This window comes from Semicossyphus pulcher, unplaced genomic scaffold (genome assembly GCF_022749685.1).
Source record: "Semicossyphus pulcher isolate SPU_LCO1_2020_fin unplaced genomic scaffold, fSemPul1.0.p SCAF_16, whole genome shotgun sequence".
Taxonomy (NCBI): domain Eukaryota; kingdom Metazoa; phylum Chordata; class Actinopteri; order Labriformes; family Labridae; genus Semicossyphus; species Semicossyphus pulcher.
Window position 1 is genome coordinate 17,622,131 of NW_027211670.1, and position 16,764 is coordinate 17,638,894.

The window sequence follows — 16,764 nt, forward strand, 5'->3', positions numbered from 1 at the left end:
AGTGAATTTTTATTTGAAAAAAGTTTCCGCAATGAGTAAAGTAAGCAACATGGATTGTATAAATATCTGTGCAACCAAAATGAGCACACGGAGGCACTTCACTGCCTTCTGCTGCTGCCATGATACACCAAACTCTCCAGCTTTTTCTCCAGCTACAAACCAAACAGTTATACATGTTTCATTTCATGTTCATCAGTTCATTCAGGTTGGTATCGCTGGATGGTCTAATCTAAAACAAATACAACTTTAAAAAAAATGAATTGAGAGTTAGAAAAGCTGGGTAGAAAGATGAGTTTAAGCATTTTAAACATGGAGGGGATCATTTGCAGTCCAACGTAAATGAATGGTTTATTCATGAGCTGCCATGTGAACTCAGCAGTGAGAGACATGGAGAGAATCAGAGGGTAAAACAAACACAAAAAATCTGTCATTCGAGCAAGCGTATCAGGAAATATCAGTGCTAATAGGGCTGATTTAACATAAGATGGAGAAAAACAACCACTGTGCGCGATTCTTCTGCAGTGCTTTGGCCCAAAATCCGTCATGGCACAAATAACCGGACATGATCTGTTACAGCAGGCGAGGAGAACAATCAGTATTTACTTTATGTTACAGTTTTAAATGCTTGTTGTGAGTTTCTCCCTCCGACAAACTACACCGACAGGATGGATAATAAGTGCAACCCAGATTCTTCTCCAGATTTCCACCCCTACAAAAGATGTAGGAGCTGCTAGACCTAGACGTTTTGTGTATGCAGCTGGAGCCCTGTATGTATTCAATCAAAACTTTATCGACTGCCAAAGTAAGAGGTAAAATATGCAAAAATGGAGCCTAATTTGGACTATGAAAAAAAGCACCTACTTGTACAAACACCGCCTTAATTCAAACTTTGCGCCACTTGCTTTGTATATTACATCAACTGTTGAATTTACACAGAATCACAACTTTCAGGATACATTCATCTTTTTTGTAAAATTACCACAGCAACACCGACGAATCTCTACAAAAGAAAATCCCCCTCAGCCGAGTCCTCGCATGGAGTGATGAAGACTACAATCAGCATTAAGTATTCTCATTATCAAAGCACGTCATCAGGTCAAAAAGAAATAAATACATATATAACAATATGGTAACACTGAAGTCTGCTTGGTGATGGAGGGGAGGGGGGGGTTAGACGCCCAGCTTGTTGGCGATGGTCATGACCACTTTGAGGATGGGCATGAAGCCGGAGATCTCGCTGAAGTTGCTGCTGCTCACCACCTGAGTGTGGACCTCCAGACCCCGCTGGTAGTTCTGACTCGCCACGCAGCGGCTGATCTCGTGGAGCCCGTTCAGGATGTTGTGAGAGAGCTGAGAGGTCAGGGAGGAAACAGGATTAATATGTGGTGCCTGATGTTTAGTCTATAACGTGCACAAAAAGCTACATCTTCAAACTTTTTGGTTTTTCTGAGAAACTTTAAGTTGCATAAAGTTTTGTCTTTGGCCGCACCTATGGCGATAAACGGTAATTGCGGGGGCAGACTTCCCAGATATCCAGACAGTGTTGCATGTGTGACGTCCACGGTTGGCTCCTTTTTAGACTGTTTGCTTCATCTGAGCATCCAATTTGTTTCTTTTTCTTTGGATTTTCACTTATTTTTGAAGTTGTATCTGTAGTCATCGATCTTTCCTTTGTTTGTTCAGCCATAGTAGATTACTGTTTACTCGCAACACTTGCAGAGAGCGGAAAAGCAGCCGCTTAGCTCCGCCTACTCTCTCTGGCAGACCAACCAATGCTGGCTGATGGAAAACGCCAGTCACTAACTGGGCGCCAATTTTTCTCCGCTTAAGTCGCCACAGACACCCGGTCTGTTATACTGCAAATGCAAAGGCTTTCATCAGTGGGCCACAGGCTCAATCACCATTGTGTTACCTCATTCGGCGATAGTGACTTAACAGACTTTAGGGCTCTTTATGGCTCTGTTTTTGCTGAAAGATTCCTTGCATGATTGAGTATCAAGATTGTGACAGTTTTCTCTTTCCTTTAACCCAGATTTTACTGCACTGTTTTCCCCTTGTAAATTCCTATGTGCTGCTCTAACTAATATCTGCAGAGCGACAGTACAATATGATCATTAAATCAATCACCCACTGAGCTGACAGATTCTCATCTCGTTACCATGAATGTAGCTTCAGGACGGTGGTTTGAAATATCATATTAATATCCGGGCGGTGTGCCTCGACTCATTTTCCCTGAAGCTCTGAAAAATGTTCGGAATTCTTTTAACAGAGGCGCTATAAATTACACTTTCAGTAAAAAAATACGGTGGGAAACTTGAAATATGAATAACTTTGACTTCATGAAGCGATACTGACGCTAGGACGAGTTCTAACGGGTTGGTTCACCCACATCACATGAGAACGATTATTTTTAATCACCTCTAATTATACATGTCATGTGGACAGTTATGTTTTTACCTGCTCGAGATCTGAAATGTTTGCCACCCATGTACTATGAAGGTGGATACTCAGCAACAGCAACAGGTGCTGCTTATTTAGCTGTTTGTTAAGTGGGTGAACTGGTTTAATTCATCACTGCATGAGCGGAAAAGACTCTCGTTGGAACACCAGAATTTTTGTCTCTAGAAGGGTTGTGATGTGATCGTCTAGGATAGTTGGAGTGTATTATCTTAAACATCCTTCCTGCAACCTCACACATGGGTGCATGTAATTATTTCTCACCGTCTGCTCCCTCAGCTTGTCATACAGGTATCCCAAACGTTTGGCGGCATCATCCAGTTTCCTTTTTGTTTGCTGAAAAAGAAACCAATGTGGTCATTTCATAACTTTCCTCTTTAATAAACAACAACCTTTAATACACATGTAGTGAGGCTTACTGGGTCTCTCGCTGCGAGCTGGCAGCGCTGCACCAGGCTGTCAAACGTGGATTTGAGCACCATGTGATCAGCTGGGATCTCTTTCTGCTCCACCCTCTCTGCTGGCAGCTGCTGGAGGAGCTGAGGAGAAAACATGCAAGGTGTTATCACTGTTATGTAACCACTCCATTCTCCTCTCCGGCCTGGAATCTTGCCTCAACATCACCGGCACTGCCCTCTCCTGGCTCAGCTCATATCTCACCAACAGACAACAGTTCATCAACATCAATAACTGCACCTCCTCCATCGCTCCTCTGTCACAAGGTGTCCCCCAGGGTTCGGTGCTTGGTCCTCTCTTGTTCATCCTCGGTAACATCATACGCAAACATTTCCACTGCTATGCCGACGACGTCCAGATTTACATCTCCACCAAATCCATCACCACAGCCCTTGTTCCACTCTGACCAACTGCCTCACTCAAATAAAAACATGGATGCAAGCAAACTTCCTCCAACTCAACTGTGAAAAATCAGACATAATAATCATCGGCCCTAAATCCCTCACTAAAACCACCCACGACTTCTGCCTAACCATGGACAATTACACTCTGTCCCCATCACCACACATCCGCAACCTTAGAGTCGTTCTCGACAGCAACCTCAGCTTTGAGCAACATGCCAATAAAATCACAAGGACTGCCTTTATCCACCAGAAAAACATCGCTCGTCTCCGTACATCACTCTATTTCTCTGCTGCTAAACTCTGATCCATGCTTTCATCACATCCAGAATCGACTACTGCAACAGCATCCTATGTGGTTCATCCTCCAAAGTCCTCAATAAGCTCCCAATACATCCAGAACTCCCGTGAACACATCTCCCCCGTCCTCCGGAACCTCCACTGGCTCCCTGTTCCTCAACGCGTCCAGTTCAAAGTCCTTCTTCTCACCCAAAGGCCCGTTCATACCTCACAGACCTGCTCCACCGCCACACTCCCTCTCGCAGCCTCCACTCCTCTGAGGCAAACCTCCTCTCTCCAACACTCGGAATCAAGCACCGAACCTGGGGCGACAGAGCCTTCTCCATAGCTGCCCCCTCCCTCTGGAAGTCTCTACCCCAACACATCCGAGACTGCACCGACCTGACGTCATTCAAATCACTGATCAAGACCCACCTTGTTAGAACTGCTTGATTTTTTTCACTGTTTTAATTGTTTGGTTTCCTCTTATTGTGTTTCTTCTGTTCTTATTTTGTTTCTTTAGTTGTTTTAAAAATGTTAAGTGCCTTTGAGTATCATGAAAAGTGCTATATAAATAAAATGTATTATTATTATGTTTGTCGTGTGCGTTTCCGTTTAGAATAAAAGAAAAACATTCAGTTGTCATACACCAACCTGCACGCTGGGCTCCTGGGGGGCTCCAGGGGGGACTTGGGTGTGATCGTGGGGCTGAGGTGCCTCCACGGGGAATCCCATGACAGGAGCAGTGATGGGGGCTGGTGGAGTGTAGTTATCAGGGACCTGTGTACACACAGCAGTAAGAAGCTTATAATACACTTGACACATTGTTAAAGCTTAACTCAACAACTACGTCTTGTTTGCTATTTGCGTGTTGTTGGCAGGTATGTTGGATTTATATTTTGTGCAAATAGAAAACAACTGCACAGGCAGGGAAGCTGCTTTAGTCAACCATCGTCCAAATTATTCTAATACACATATTAAAGAGAAATACTGCATCGACAGAAAACAAATGCACTATTTTAACAGGGACAAATGCAGGAGTACCTTCTTCTTCCTGGGTCCACCTCGCACTGCTGGTGGGTCATTCCAGCCCTCCTGAGGTCCTACATTTAATACAATGGTGGGAAGGGAATTAGGAAGACGGCAGCAGCTCTTTATCCTTTAGTCACACTCAAGCAGTCAAACATGTCATTGAGCCGAGGTTAGTCTACATGTCATTAAGCTGTGGATTTCAGTACTTTCTGCAAATGTTCAGGCAGGATCCTCATGTTTACTCAACAGCAACAATCCCACGATGCTGAATACTTACAAGCATCTCCTAATGACACCTTTTTGAGCTCAAACATGTACATCAAATAGTACATCTTAATTTGCACTATTAATGCATGGCTAGATTCAAGCCCTGATACTGTCCTGATTCTGCTGCTGTTTAAAGTTAAAATACACACAAGTGATCCTTCGCTAAGCCCCTCCCTTGAACCGTCACTGTCCAATCCTACGTTAGCAACCGTAACTAGGCGTTGGCGGCCTGTCAGGCTTTCAGAACAAGGAGAAATGGCCCAAACGGTGTGAATATGCAATCTGTAAGTCCGACAGCAGATATCCTCAAAGTCAAACAGGGGGGTGTCATATTTTTGGCTTTTCAGAAGCCAAAAACTCGAGAGGAGAGATGTCAGACAGAGATTATAAACTGTGGAAGACACCATCGATGATATCAGCATAGCCTTTATTTTACCACCCCTTGCTTTGTGCCATTTTTGTGGCAAACTTGTACAGGATTATGTTAGGCTTCCCTGACGCGCTTTAAACTAAATGAAAAAATGGGATAATTTAGTTTTGCTAGCAATGTGCTAAAACATATTAGATAGGGATGCACGATATTGGATTTTTTGATGATATCCGATATGCCGATATATTCCAACCCTTTTTGCCGATTTCGGTACCGATATATTAGGCGCATGTTTTTTTCCACCTCATTGCAGAGAACATCAAGTCTCCCCTGTAGTGGAATTCATATCATGACTACTCTTACTGTAGTGGCCAAAAACTGCCATACTGCAGACATCTTGCAACCTTCTTTACACTTAAAGGAAGAGGTGTTTGTTCAAAAGGTCACGTGTCTGATCGCTCACGTTTCTGAGCGCACCTGAATGCAGCATCCCCCCCGAAACACGGCAGTGAGGGAGACATGCCAGGACTCGTTTACTGATCTACTATGGAGACATCAGTGATCGCCAACGGACATGACACTTATCGTGTGTGTGCGTCCATGAATATGTAAGTTAGTTTTGCACTGATGTTTACCTCACTCTCTGTTAGCGTCGGTTGTGGCCGCGAGTGTATTTTCGGCGTGTTTGATGTTGCTAAGTTCGGTAAAATGACGAGAATGTGAGCTAACTGTTAGCTAGTTAAGAGTTGTGAAAGTTGTTTAACGTCTATTCATTGGCTCGAGTTTCTGTGACTTTTTTGTCTTAATTTGTATATTGTTGATAACTTTGCGCAGGCAGTGCGCGCGCCGAGTTAATGTTGTAGCATGACATCAAGCTTTTTTAGGGAATCATCGGAGCATTTAGGCAGAATTGAAGCCAATGCAGATATGTTATTTTCAAGCCATAATCTGCAGATACCGATAACGTGCATCCCTAATATCAGATAATGGAAGTTATGATATATGATCCTTAACATGAATAGTTAAGATGTGGGGTGCCTGACGCTTGCACGGGAACCGGTGAGCTTTTGCCTCGATTTTTATGTTGTATGTGTTGTCGTCCTTTCTGTCGACTTCTCTCTGATGTTTGGGAACTAGTATTTCCCTTGGAACATCTCTCACTGTTATAGTTGAAAACGGCATTGTATTTACATGCCGGTGCGAAAGCTTGACAGGCGTAGCAACAGTAACCAAGGGGGGCGGGACTGAGCGAAGGGTCAGTTAAATCTGCTTACATTTCCCTCAAACATACAAGCAAACACCACCAAAAAACACTGAGCGACCAGAAAAGCATGTACGCCCTGCACAAAGGGATGCAATCATATACAAAGGAAAGACTTAATGCACTGAAATTTAATAGTAGTGAAATAGTATTAAATTTTATAGGTGTTTTCCTGGTCACTCATGTGTGTATATTTCAATGCACTCTTATCTCATATCCAGCCCTAACCCTGTCACCTTGCTGGTCACTGGAATTCAGCCAGGGAAAGAATCCTGCAAGTCAAATGAGGTGGACAGCTGAGTTTGATTCAATTATTAGCAACAGCAAACTCTTATGCATATTTACGTCGCTATCTAGACACACTTTAAAAAATGTGTTAAAAGCGAATGGATTTAATGTGATTGTGATGTTCGACTACCAAGAGAACATGCATGTACCTGTAGGAGGAGGAGCAACAGTAGGAGCGAATGGTTTAACAGCAGGAGCCCCAGGTCCACCCTGCGGATACCCCGATCCAAGAGGGTTATAGGGACCTGATGCAGCGCCCTGGTTGTGGAGGCCTCCTGGGTACATGGGCACTGGGGCTCCAGGCTGGGAGGTGGGCGACATGGGGCCCGAGGGTAGCGAGGTAGTTGGCATGAAGCTCGTCGGTGGCACCCCGGGGCTGGGCATGGGAGGCATGCCTCCAGGATTCGATGACGTAGGCGGTAGCGGAGGTCCTGATAAGCTAGCACCCGGCATCGAAGGACCTGGAGGAGGGAAGGCTGAGGGGCCGCCAATGGGCATCGGCTGAGGCTGGAATGGCTGATGAGGAAGGAAACCTTTGGGAAAGACAAGGGCCATAACGTCAGACAAAATCGTTCTGAAACACTAGAAAGTAGAACAGAAACGGTCAAGTGTCAAACCTGGAGCCGGAGCAGGATGTTGGGGGTAAGGAGGCCTCACAGCAGGACGGGTCGCACTGGGCGGCAGGACGTGAGAAGTCGGTGGCAGACCCGGCCCGGTGTTGGCTGGAGCAGCTTGTGGAGTAAAAACTGACGGCATAGGGGGCTGCGGTTGGGCGGCCACCTGAGATGGAGTGGGAGGCTGGTACTGACTCTAACGTGTGGGGAAAAATAGCACAAATTTTTAAAGAAAAGCTTAAAAATAGGAAAGATAATGTTGAAAAATGCAGAATTAGATGTGTTTGTTTAATACCATAACTTGTGCTTTGGGTGCAGGAGTCTGTGCAGCAGGAGCCGGCTTGGCTGTGGACACACTGACTCTGTTGAAGGAGTTTGGAGGCTGCTGTCCGGCTGCAGCCTCTCCCTGAGCGTGGAACAGTCTGTCTCTCAGCATCATGATGCCAGGCTGAGGAGACACAAGCGTGCAAACGCACAATGAGTGTTTCTTGCAATCCAGAAAGAGCAACACTATGAGTTATGGGAGTGTGTGCAACTTACTTGGTCTGAGTTCTCAGGCAGGTAGGTCATGGCCGTGGATAGACTGCCCTCTGCAGCCAGAATGCCAGCGTAGCACGTTAGCTTCTCGGCCAGGATGGGGCTCTGGACGGCCACCTCACTGTTGCGGAGGCGCTCGATTGACTTACGCAACATCATCACTTTTTCAACCAGGTCCTGAGAGATACACAGAGACACAAAGAAAGACACGTTACTATGGTTACTCGTGTGCTTTCGTCCTCAAACCTCAAATCTGCCCAGTGCAACAGTGTAAGAAAAACTTGACAAGTTATACCTCCAGATCAAGAGGAGAGGAGCTGTCTTTGTGCAAGGCCCAGCACTCCACCAGCTTCTCAATGTTCCCGGAGCAGATGTAACACAGACAGGCCTGCAGGCAGCGCTTCTCTGTGCCCTCATGCTCCAGCCGGCCTCCCAGTGTATCTGCAGAGAGGGAATACAGAATGAAACGCAGGTAAAGACACTCCCGGTGATATGGCAAAGTTCTCCTTTGGAGGAAAGGATATATTTGTGAGCGACTCACCGCACAAACGGGCAAAATCTTCAGGGTGAGCGTACGTCAGCAGAGCAGCGAGAGCCTCCTTCCAGTTGTCCAACTCGCAGCTTTGCACGATGTCCCTCCAGTTCTGGGTCACCACTGAGGATATCAGCTACAAGTGTTGACAAATTAATTAACATACAGCTGAACTATTTTCCCCACATAGGTCCACAACTAATCAAACATACTCTCACCATTGAAATGCTGTTCTTTTGCTTGCTTAGGTATTTTTGCTGAGTCTTCTTCAGCAGCTCCTCTCCTCCGCTGATGGACAACAGGATGGCTTCAGCGTAACGGCCGTCGTTCAGACACAGATCAACAGCTCCCTCGAAGTTTCCAACCAGCAGCGCCTGGCTTATCAAACCATCGGTGTCTTTAGAGAAAGGACATGCTTATTAAGCTATGAAAACTGATGAAAACAAGAATCCAAGACAGAGTTAGGTGTGTTTGCAGGTGAGGGATTTTACCACAGGATATGGGGATCTGGAAGTTGGAGTTGTCCTTTGGAGTCTGGCTAAAGAAGTCTGCCGGTGAAACAGAACCTGAAGTTCTGGCGTCAGCTACTGCTTCATCAGACCTCTGGAAATACATCAAGGTATATTTACAATGAAAACAAAGGAGGACATGAAAACAATGCACAACTAGGGCTGTGACGGTACTGAATTTTTCTAACCGAGGTGAAACCCCCTTGTGGTTTGGTGTTAACCCCCGCCCCAGCCTGCTGCTGCAGTATGTTTTGTAACCACTACACAAGTTCGTATCCTTATTTGTTGAAATGTAATCTGTGGTGACCCGCTAGTTGTTGTTGTAGAGGCTAAACAAGCATGTCCCGAGACTGCACACAGGCTCGTCTGTGCTGATTAGATGCTCAGAGGGCTGAAACAGAAGTGCTCTGACAGACAGGTTTCTTCTGCTGATCACTGTGGTTTTTAAAATGACTTTGTTGTTCAGCGTTCTGTATGGAAAGATGAGGTGCTTCCCTGGGACGCATGGATCGTGAGTTTACTGCGTCCCTTCAGATTTGAATGCGTCAGAGATGCGGGACGCTTACCTGGCAAAATCACTGGGTCTCTGATATTTAAAAACATTTTCAAGGTGGGCACCAAAGATTAGTGTCACTAATTCAGTATCTGACCAAATGTGCAACATGGTCACAATCTCCCCTTCTGTTCCTGAGTTATGGCGTTCAATAATGGGCAGAAAAGTGTTTTTGCAGAACATTATGTTGTCACAGTAAAGTTGACCTTTGACCTTTTGGGTATAAAATGTCATCACTTTATCAACTTATCCTATTTTGTCATTTGTCACACAGTAATTCGCGTAACAATTCTTATTTAGTTAGTTATGGCCACAAACTAGTTTTGTGAGATCACAGTGACCTTTGACCTCTGACCACCAAATTCTAATCAGTTCATCCTTGAGTCGAGGTGGACGTTTGTGCCAAATGTGAAGAAATTCCTACAAGGCGTTCCTGAGATATTGCGTTCACAAGAATGGGATGGACGTGAGGTCACAGTGACCTTGACCTTTGTCCTTTGACAACCATAATGTAATCAGGTCATTCTTGAGTCCAAGAGGACGTTTGGGCCAACTTTTATCATAATTAGCGCAGAAATTCTTGAGTTACAACCAAAAACGCGTTTTGTAAGGTCACAGTGATTTGACCGTTGACCTCTGACCACCAAACTCTTATCAGTTCAACCATGAGTCGAAGTGGACGTTTGTGCCAATTTTTATCATAATTAGCGCAGAAATTCTTGAGTTATGACCAAAAATACATTTTGTGAGGTCACCATGACCTTGACCTTTGACCTCTGACTGCTAAAATCTAATCAGTTCATCCTTGACTCCAAATGAACATTTATGTAAAATGTGAAGACATTCCCTCTAGGGTTCGACGGACAACCCGAAAACATAGTGCCTCTGGCCACGCTTGTGGCCGGTGCGGAGGCTTAAAGACAAATCGCTGTGACGACGGTCACCGGGGCAACCCTGTGGTTGGCGTCACAGCCCTGTGCACAACTTCAACGGAAAATAACAAAATTGATGTGTAAATGTTGTGTGCTGACCTCAGTGGAGAGCCGCTGCATCTTTTCTGCCAGATCTTTGGCATCTACTCCGTGTCCGTTGTGCTGGAAACTCTTCCCCAGGCACTTTGAGATCTGATTTAACACAGTTTGACATGTAAGACACAGAATACGAGTCACAGGTATATGCTTATTCATAAATCAAAGGCAGAATACCTTTTTCTCTAGTTCATCTTTGCTGAAACCCAGAAGTCTGAGGAACTTAATGCGAGCTTCATCCTCAAAGTTTACCTGTAAACACAGAAAGTAGGTTAGCTCACATTATAACACCACCAGCACACTCTCTCTGACAGACTTGATGTGATTTCTTAATTTCCCCACCAGAAGGAACTTCCATATGTCCTGCTCAGCGTCTGACTTGGCGTTCTGAATCTTGGCCTGGCAGTAGTTGTTGAAGGAGCCCGACTGCAGCGCCGTCTGCAGCTCCCTGGAGCGCTGGAGGAACTCTGTCTCCGTGGTTACCTGGCTCACAAACACTTGTCTGGGGACGGGCTGGGGGCTCTGCACGGGAGGCGGCTTGGGATTCTCAAAGGTTATCAGTTTTCCACCAAACTGAGGAATAGAAAGCAGAACAGAACAAAAGATTGAGCGATGCCTTTGCCAAGAACATGCTTACAAAATGTTTTAGTGTCTCACTTACAGCAAAGGAAGCCCCCACAGGTCTGCGCACCCACTTAGGAGGCTTCTTCAGAGGGGGAACGATGGTGTCCTGTGTTGTGGGCTGAGGGACTTGCAGGGGAGGAAGCACCTGCCCTGTACCGAAGGGATCCATTGAATCAAATGAGGAGGATATCTGTTAAATAAAATGTTACATGTTAAAATTAGTCACAACAAGGCATTTAAATATGTTGCATCTAAATATCTTAAATGAAACCATGATAGGATAGATTTTTGTGCTTTTACACCAGCACCATCTTGTGGACAAAAGGTGCATCACAGCACACGTTCTTTGGAATTACAGACCTATCAGAACAGCCTTTACCTTATCAACTGTGCTGTGCTGCTCAGTCTTCAGGCTCCCTCCCATCACAGAGTAGACGGTGATTCTCCCATCGAATGAGGCGGCCGAGAGCAAGGCAGGATTTCTAGGGCACCACTGGACGTCAAAGCACCACTGGTTCGTCGTTGGAAGCTCATAAATTACCTAAAATTAAAGAAACGATTAAGTCACGATGATGATGCGAGGTAATGCAGAGACATGAGAAGCAGAGATGAAGGAGGAATACCTCTCCGGTGTTTGGATTCCAGCAGAGGATCCGGTTGTCTTTAGCACTACTGAGCAGGAGCTCTGAGTCAGCCTGACTCCAGGATATGGACAGAATCCCCCTGTTGGAAAATACAACAAAATGTGAATACAGAATATTCTGGAAGATGATTAAGAAACAGAAACTGTTTGAGGCTCACCTCGTGTGGTTCTCCAGGACTTTAAGGGGTGATGTGGCAAAGCGGAGGTCCCACATCTGGATGACGGGCATTCGGTCATCTTCAGAGGCCAGCACCAACTGAGTGGGCACGTCAGGGTGCCAGAGCATTCCTGAGCAGTGCATCTGAAATCACATCACAGACAAGACTTAGAGAGATAATAGGACATTTTCGCATCATTGTACACTCAGATGAGCAAGGTAACTGCATGTAAGGATTCTACAAACTGAGTCAATGTTTCAGCTGCAGTAATAGAAACAGAAAAAGAGGAAGTGTAATAGAAACTGAGGCTGGCTCCACTCCTTTCTGTTCAGATGCTGGATAAACTCCGAGCTACAACCGTCCAGTGTGCTTGGCAATTGGGCTGCCAAGAGCCAGGAAGGAGAGACGCTCCCTCATGTGCCAGGATTATACAACCACTATGTGCAAGACACACACTTTATTCACTGTGTGGAAATGTGACATTTCGACAAACTAGATCAGATACACAAAAACTTGAGTCTTTACATGAAAGCTTTTAGAGGTGTTAAAGTAAGGTACACTGGACTTGACAGCAGTACATTTCTGTTCATCATAGGCTTGATCATTGCATGTCACTAACAACATTAAACTGAAATGATGTTGATTGCTGATCTGTGACTGTGAGCGCCCACACCTTTGTGTTTAGTTTGTTAAAAAATGTTTCCGGTCTGAATCAAACAACCAATCAGGGTTAGCTTTCCACGTAACTGGCCAATCACAGCGGCTCTGTACAAACTAGCATCATCTGGCTGCTCTGACTTGTGTCAGCAGCGTGCACGCAGAGGTTGTGTCAGTCAGGAGCTAAGCCGACTTGCGGTAAATGTCCTGTACCTCCTTTGCCGACAACGACATGTACTGCTAAAGAAGCAAAAAGAAGGAGGAGCTTGGAGGAGAAAAAAAGCTTCAAAGAGAAACCTAAATAAAATGAGGGATTAGACGAGTGGGAGCGTAAGGGGCTGAAGGGCGAAGCGATGCAGAGTTTGCCCTGTTCCTTCTTGACAGGTAACGGTAGCTCAGCTAACGTTAGCACTACGCTCCAACACCTAGAGGTAAAAAGGTGGTACACACCAAGAATCATAACTATAATGATAACTTTAGTCATAGCTGAAGATTCTGCCAGCAATAAAGTACTTTTTGGAATAAACAGCATCTCTCTCCTCTTTCACTTGTGGCCTCGGTGCTGCAGAGAGACTCACCACACAACGGCTGCACACCAGTTGCAAAATGCACGTGCATGTTTGGTGTAGCGGCGTAATACAGAGAGGTAGACGGTTTTTTTTACATTGGGGTGTTCATGTTGCTTTCAGCCACCTTAAAGAAGGCTGACTCAGAAATTCTGATACAAGCACAACTCATATTTTCTCTTCTAATAAGATCCACAAGAATCTTACTAAAAGAAAACTGTGATTATTTTTTATGAATCAACACAAATGATTTGATTACCTATGATTCTGCATACAATAATCAGTGATTCGTATGTGTCTGTGATCTTACTGAAAACGGGGACAGTTAGAGGATGTTGCTTAGTGATGAGAAACATAAAAAGACTATCAGTGTCTTTGATAAGGAGCCATTATTTTGCTGTCATTTGACAGGCTAGCTCTGCACTGATTGTTTTATAGTGGCTGATGTGTAAGAACAGACAAAGCATGTGAATAACTGCCATATTAACATTCAATCATCTGAAAATGTTGCTGAAGATGTGATGATGAGAGTTGAGCAGAATATGCAAAAGGTGCCTTTAGACCTAACCCTGCTGTGTTTTGTATTAAAGCTACAAACCCTGTTGCTGTGGTCACTGATCTTGATGATGGGCTCGTTCTTCCTCAGGTCCCACACGACTGCTTTGCCGCTGGGGTTGGCCGAGGCCAGGATGTGCTGAACCTGCCTGTTCCAGGACACGACGCTGATGTCTTCAGCGGGCTGAGAGAGGAGACAGAGGCTGTTATTGTCTAAACACACCTTAATATGAAAACAGATGCCCGTTATTCAAATGATATACAAAGCCTGTGCCATGCAAACACTGCGAGTACCTATTTAGATGCTGCAGGCATTAATGTAGGATCTATATATTCAGAAAGGCAAAGCAAAGCATGAAACGAAACCATCGAGTGGCTTTAATTTTTAACTCCAACACTGAGCTACAAAGGAAAAGAAACAAATTGGAGATTATGGTTTGTGTTTTGACTCAAACAGCCACTGATTGAGGATCAGAATAAAAAGGTGATCTCATCCCTCACAACAGACATGCAGAATTTCTTAAACCTATCATCTCTCGACGACACACCCACCTGTGACTTTGCTCCCGGTGTCATCGGACTGCTGAAGTTATTCAGATCCCAGATATATATCTCTGAATCATTTGCTCCTGATGCAAGAAGGTTACTCTGGGAGGGGACAAACAGAGATGGATAAGTTATGTGGACTTCAGTACAATGAATTGAAAGTCCTTCAGTGTAAACTCAATCAAAGGACAGATAAGATTGTGACTGCAGTCCTTTACCTGAAAAGGGTTGAAATCCAGTGCTCGAATGGGGCCTGTGTGTTTGTCCGACTGTCCCACTATTGCGTCTGCTCCAGAGCTCATTATGACCTCTGGGTTATATACAGTTAAAGTGCCATTTTCACTTCCACCAACCAGCCTGCCTCCAGTGCCATCTGCTCCCATTCCATAATTCACCCATACGATACTGTGCAACCTGTGGAATATGAAAAATATAGCAAGTTATTAGCTTCTAATAGCAAAAACATGGCCCATCATAGACAGAAGCATTGTTGCTTATATTCCTGCCAACACAATGTATCTTATTTATCTACTGCCTGTAAATAATTACCTGTTCGCTGTGGGTAATGACCCTCTGAGTTGCATGTCCATAGAGGGGTCAGAAAAATCCAACTCAAATATCTCCAGGGCAGCTGTGGTGTTAAAGGAGGCATCCAGCTGCTGTGCTGATGTTCCTAAGGCCAGGTAGATGGGATGGTGCCCGGCAGGACTCCACGCCTGGTGGGCGGTCCTCTGGATCTCCTTCAGCCTCATTTTCCTCCACAAGTTTCAAAGTCCTGGACAGACGAAACAACTTTACTAAATGGATGGTATGGATGAACAACTTCTTTGCATAACACCTGTTCTATATAAAAGCTCCTGTGGGGAATTTCGATTTGTGTCGATTTTGGCGCCCCCTGTGGACAAAGCCGTGCCTCTTATTTTCTAAATACATTTTTTTCTTTAAGTGACAATCTATCGCAGAATGAGGTAACACAATGGCGATTGTGATTGTGGCGACATTCGCAAAAAAAAAATCACGAGCGGTGCCCAGTTAGTGACGCGTTTTGTGGTTGGTCTGCCAGAGAGGGTAGGCGGAGCTAAGCGACTGCTTTTCTGGTCTCTGCAAGCGTTGCAAGTAAACAGTAATCTACTATGGCTGAACAAACAAAGAAAAGATGGATGACTACAGATACAACTTCAAAAATAAGTGAAAATCCAAAGAAAAAGAAACAAACTCGACGCTCAGATGAAGGCAAACAGTCTAAAAAAGAAAGCGACCGTCAGCCAGGAAAATCAAGAGTTACAACCGTAACAAAGGGACAGAACTGTCGACGTCTGGTTATCTGGGGCGTATGCTCCCACAATAGCCTTTTATCACCATAAGGTGCCGCCAGATAGAACAAAACTGAGAACTTCGAGATTATCAGTTTAAGTGCTGGTTTTTAACAAAATATCTCATCCTGCTTTCTTTAACAGTCATATGTATCACTCACTTCATTTTTGCTGTGTAAAATGTAAACAAAGGCAGCGTGCAGTTAATCACTTTGTCTGACACCTACCCCCCGCCAGCAGTTTCAGGCATTAAAAATAACTACATAGAAATAATCTATTTTGTCACTGATGGTCTGGTTTGCTTTTGTAGGTCATATAGAGTCATCAGATTTAATTTCAGTCTGTTTCATAACCTGTGAAAAACTCCTCACAGGGGCTTTAAATTTACTGTGATTTACACTCATAGCCAAATACTTTCTCACTTGGCTCCAACAGGGTGCCTCCCTTACTGACAGGTTGCCTCCGACTACTTCCTGAAATGCTACCTAAGTTACCAAACGCCAGTAAAGCTTTCTTCCACCTGTGTAACATTTTTCTTCACACAACAATATGCAAATTTCGTTTCCGGTATATTTACAGACACTGAATTCACGCCAAGCCACTTGGAAATAAATAGATAACCGCATATCCAGTTTAGCTAACGTTAGCATTTCGCAACTGCGGCTCCAAACATGTTTTACACACTCACTGTCAGCTCAACACAACTTATAAACTACCTCTAACACAGAAAATCACATCAAAGCCATAACTAGTAAATTATTCACATGGTTATAGGCGATCGTATCATGCTGTGTTATAACTGAGTAATCATAAGAGCTTGTAGGTTAGCATCTCATCTTGCCGACAGTGCCTGGCTGCTCCAGCACTAAACCGTAGCCGATGATGTTACAAGCTAACAGCCACCACCCTTGTCATCATGTTTCAATAATAACAGCATCACTCTGAATCAGACACTTTTAAAACAGGCAAAAAAAGAACAATACTGTTTTAACTCACGTCAACTGTCAATATGACAGCCTAACTGTCCGCATCCACTACAAACTGGAGAGCTAGCTTCTTATCAGCCAAGCTAGCAGCTTAGCTGAAGGCAGAATCCGACCAAAGTGCTTTGCCGTGTT

General features: G+C 44.6%; 1 protein-coding gene across 2 annotated transcripts; it reads right to left on the reverse strand.

Annotated features, from left to right (window-relative positions):
- Nucleotides 1-16,732, reverse strand: sec31b (SEC31 homolog B, COPII coat complex component). 2 transcript variants are annotated; one of them, XM_069663978.1, is made up of 26 exons: nucleotides 16,643-16,732; nucleotides 14,883-15,108; nucleotides 14,552-14,747; nucleotides 14,340-14,435; nucleotides 13,831-13,971; nucleotides 12,010-12,152; nucleotides 11,832-11,931; nucleotides 11,588-11,749; nucleotides 11,246-11,398; nucleotides 10,927-11,157; nucleotides 10,762-10,836; nucleotides 10,588-10,680; nucleotides 8,986-9,097; nucleotides 8,713-8,891; nucleotides 8,504-8,630; nucleotides 8,258-8,403; nucleotides 7,966-8,139; nucleotides 7,721-7,873; nucleotides 7,429-7,621; nucleotides 6,961-7,344; nucleotides 6,760-6,795; nucleotides 4,638-4,696; nucleotides 4,248-4,373; nucleotides 2,877-2,996; nucleotides 2,722-2,793; nucleotides 1-1,350 (listed from the first exon to the last, which is right to left on the reverse strand). In XM_069663978.1, the coding sequence occupies exons 2-26, from the start codon at nucleotides 15,083-15,085 to the stop codon at nucleotides 1,171-1,173; spliced, it is 3,654 nt and encodes a 1,217-aa protein (XP_069520079.1). In that variant the 5' UTR covers nucleotides 15,086-15,108; nucleotides 16,643-16,732; the 3' UTR covers nucleotides 1-1,170. The 2 variants fall into 2 exon arrangements, with proteins under 2 accessions (XP_069520079.1, XP_069520080.1); XM_069663979.1 differs by lacking the exon at nucleotides 6,760-6,795.
- Nucleotides 16,733-16,764: the final 32 nt, after the last annotated feature.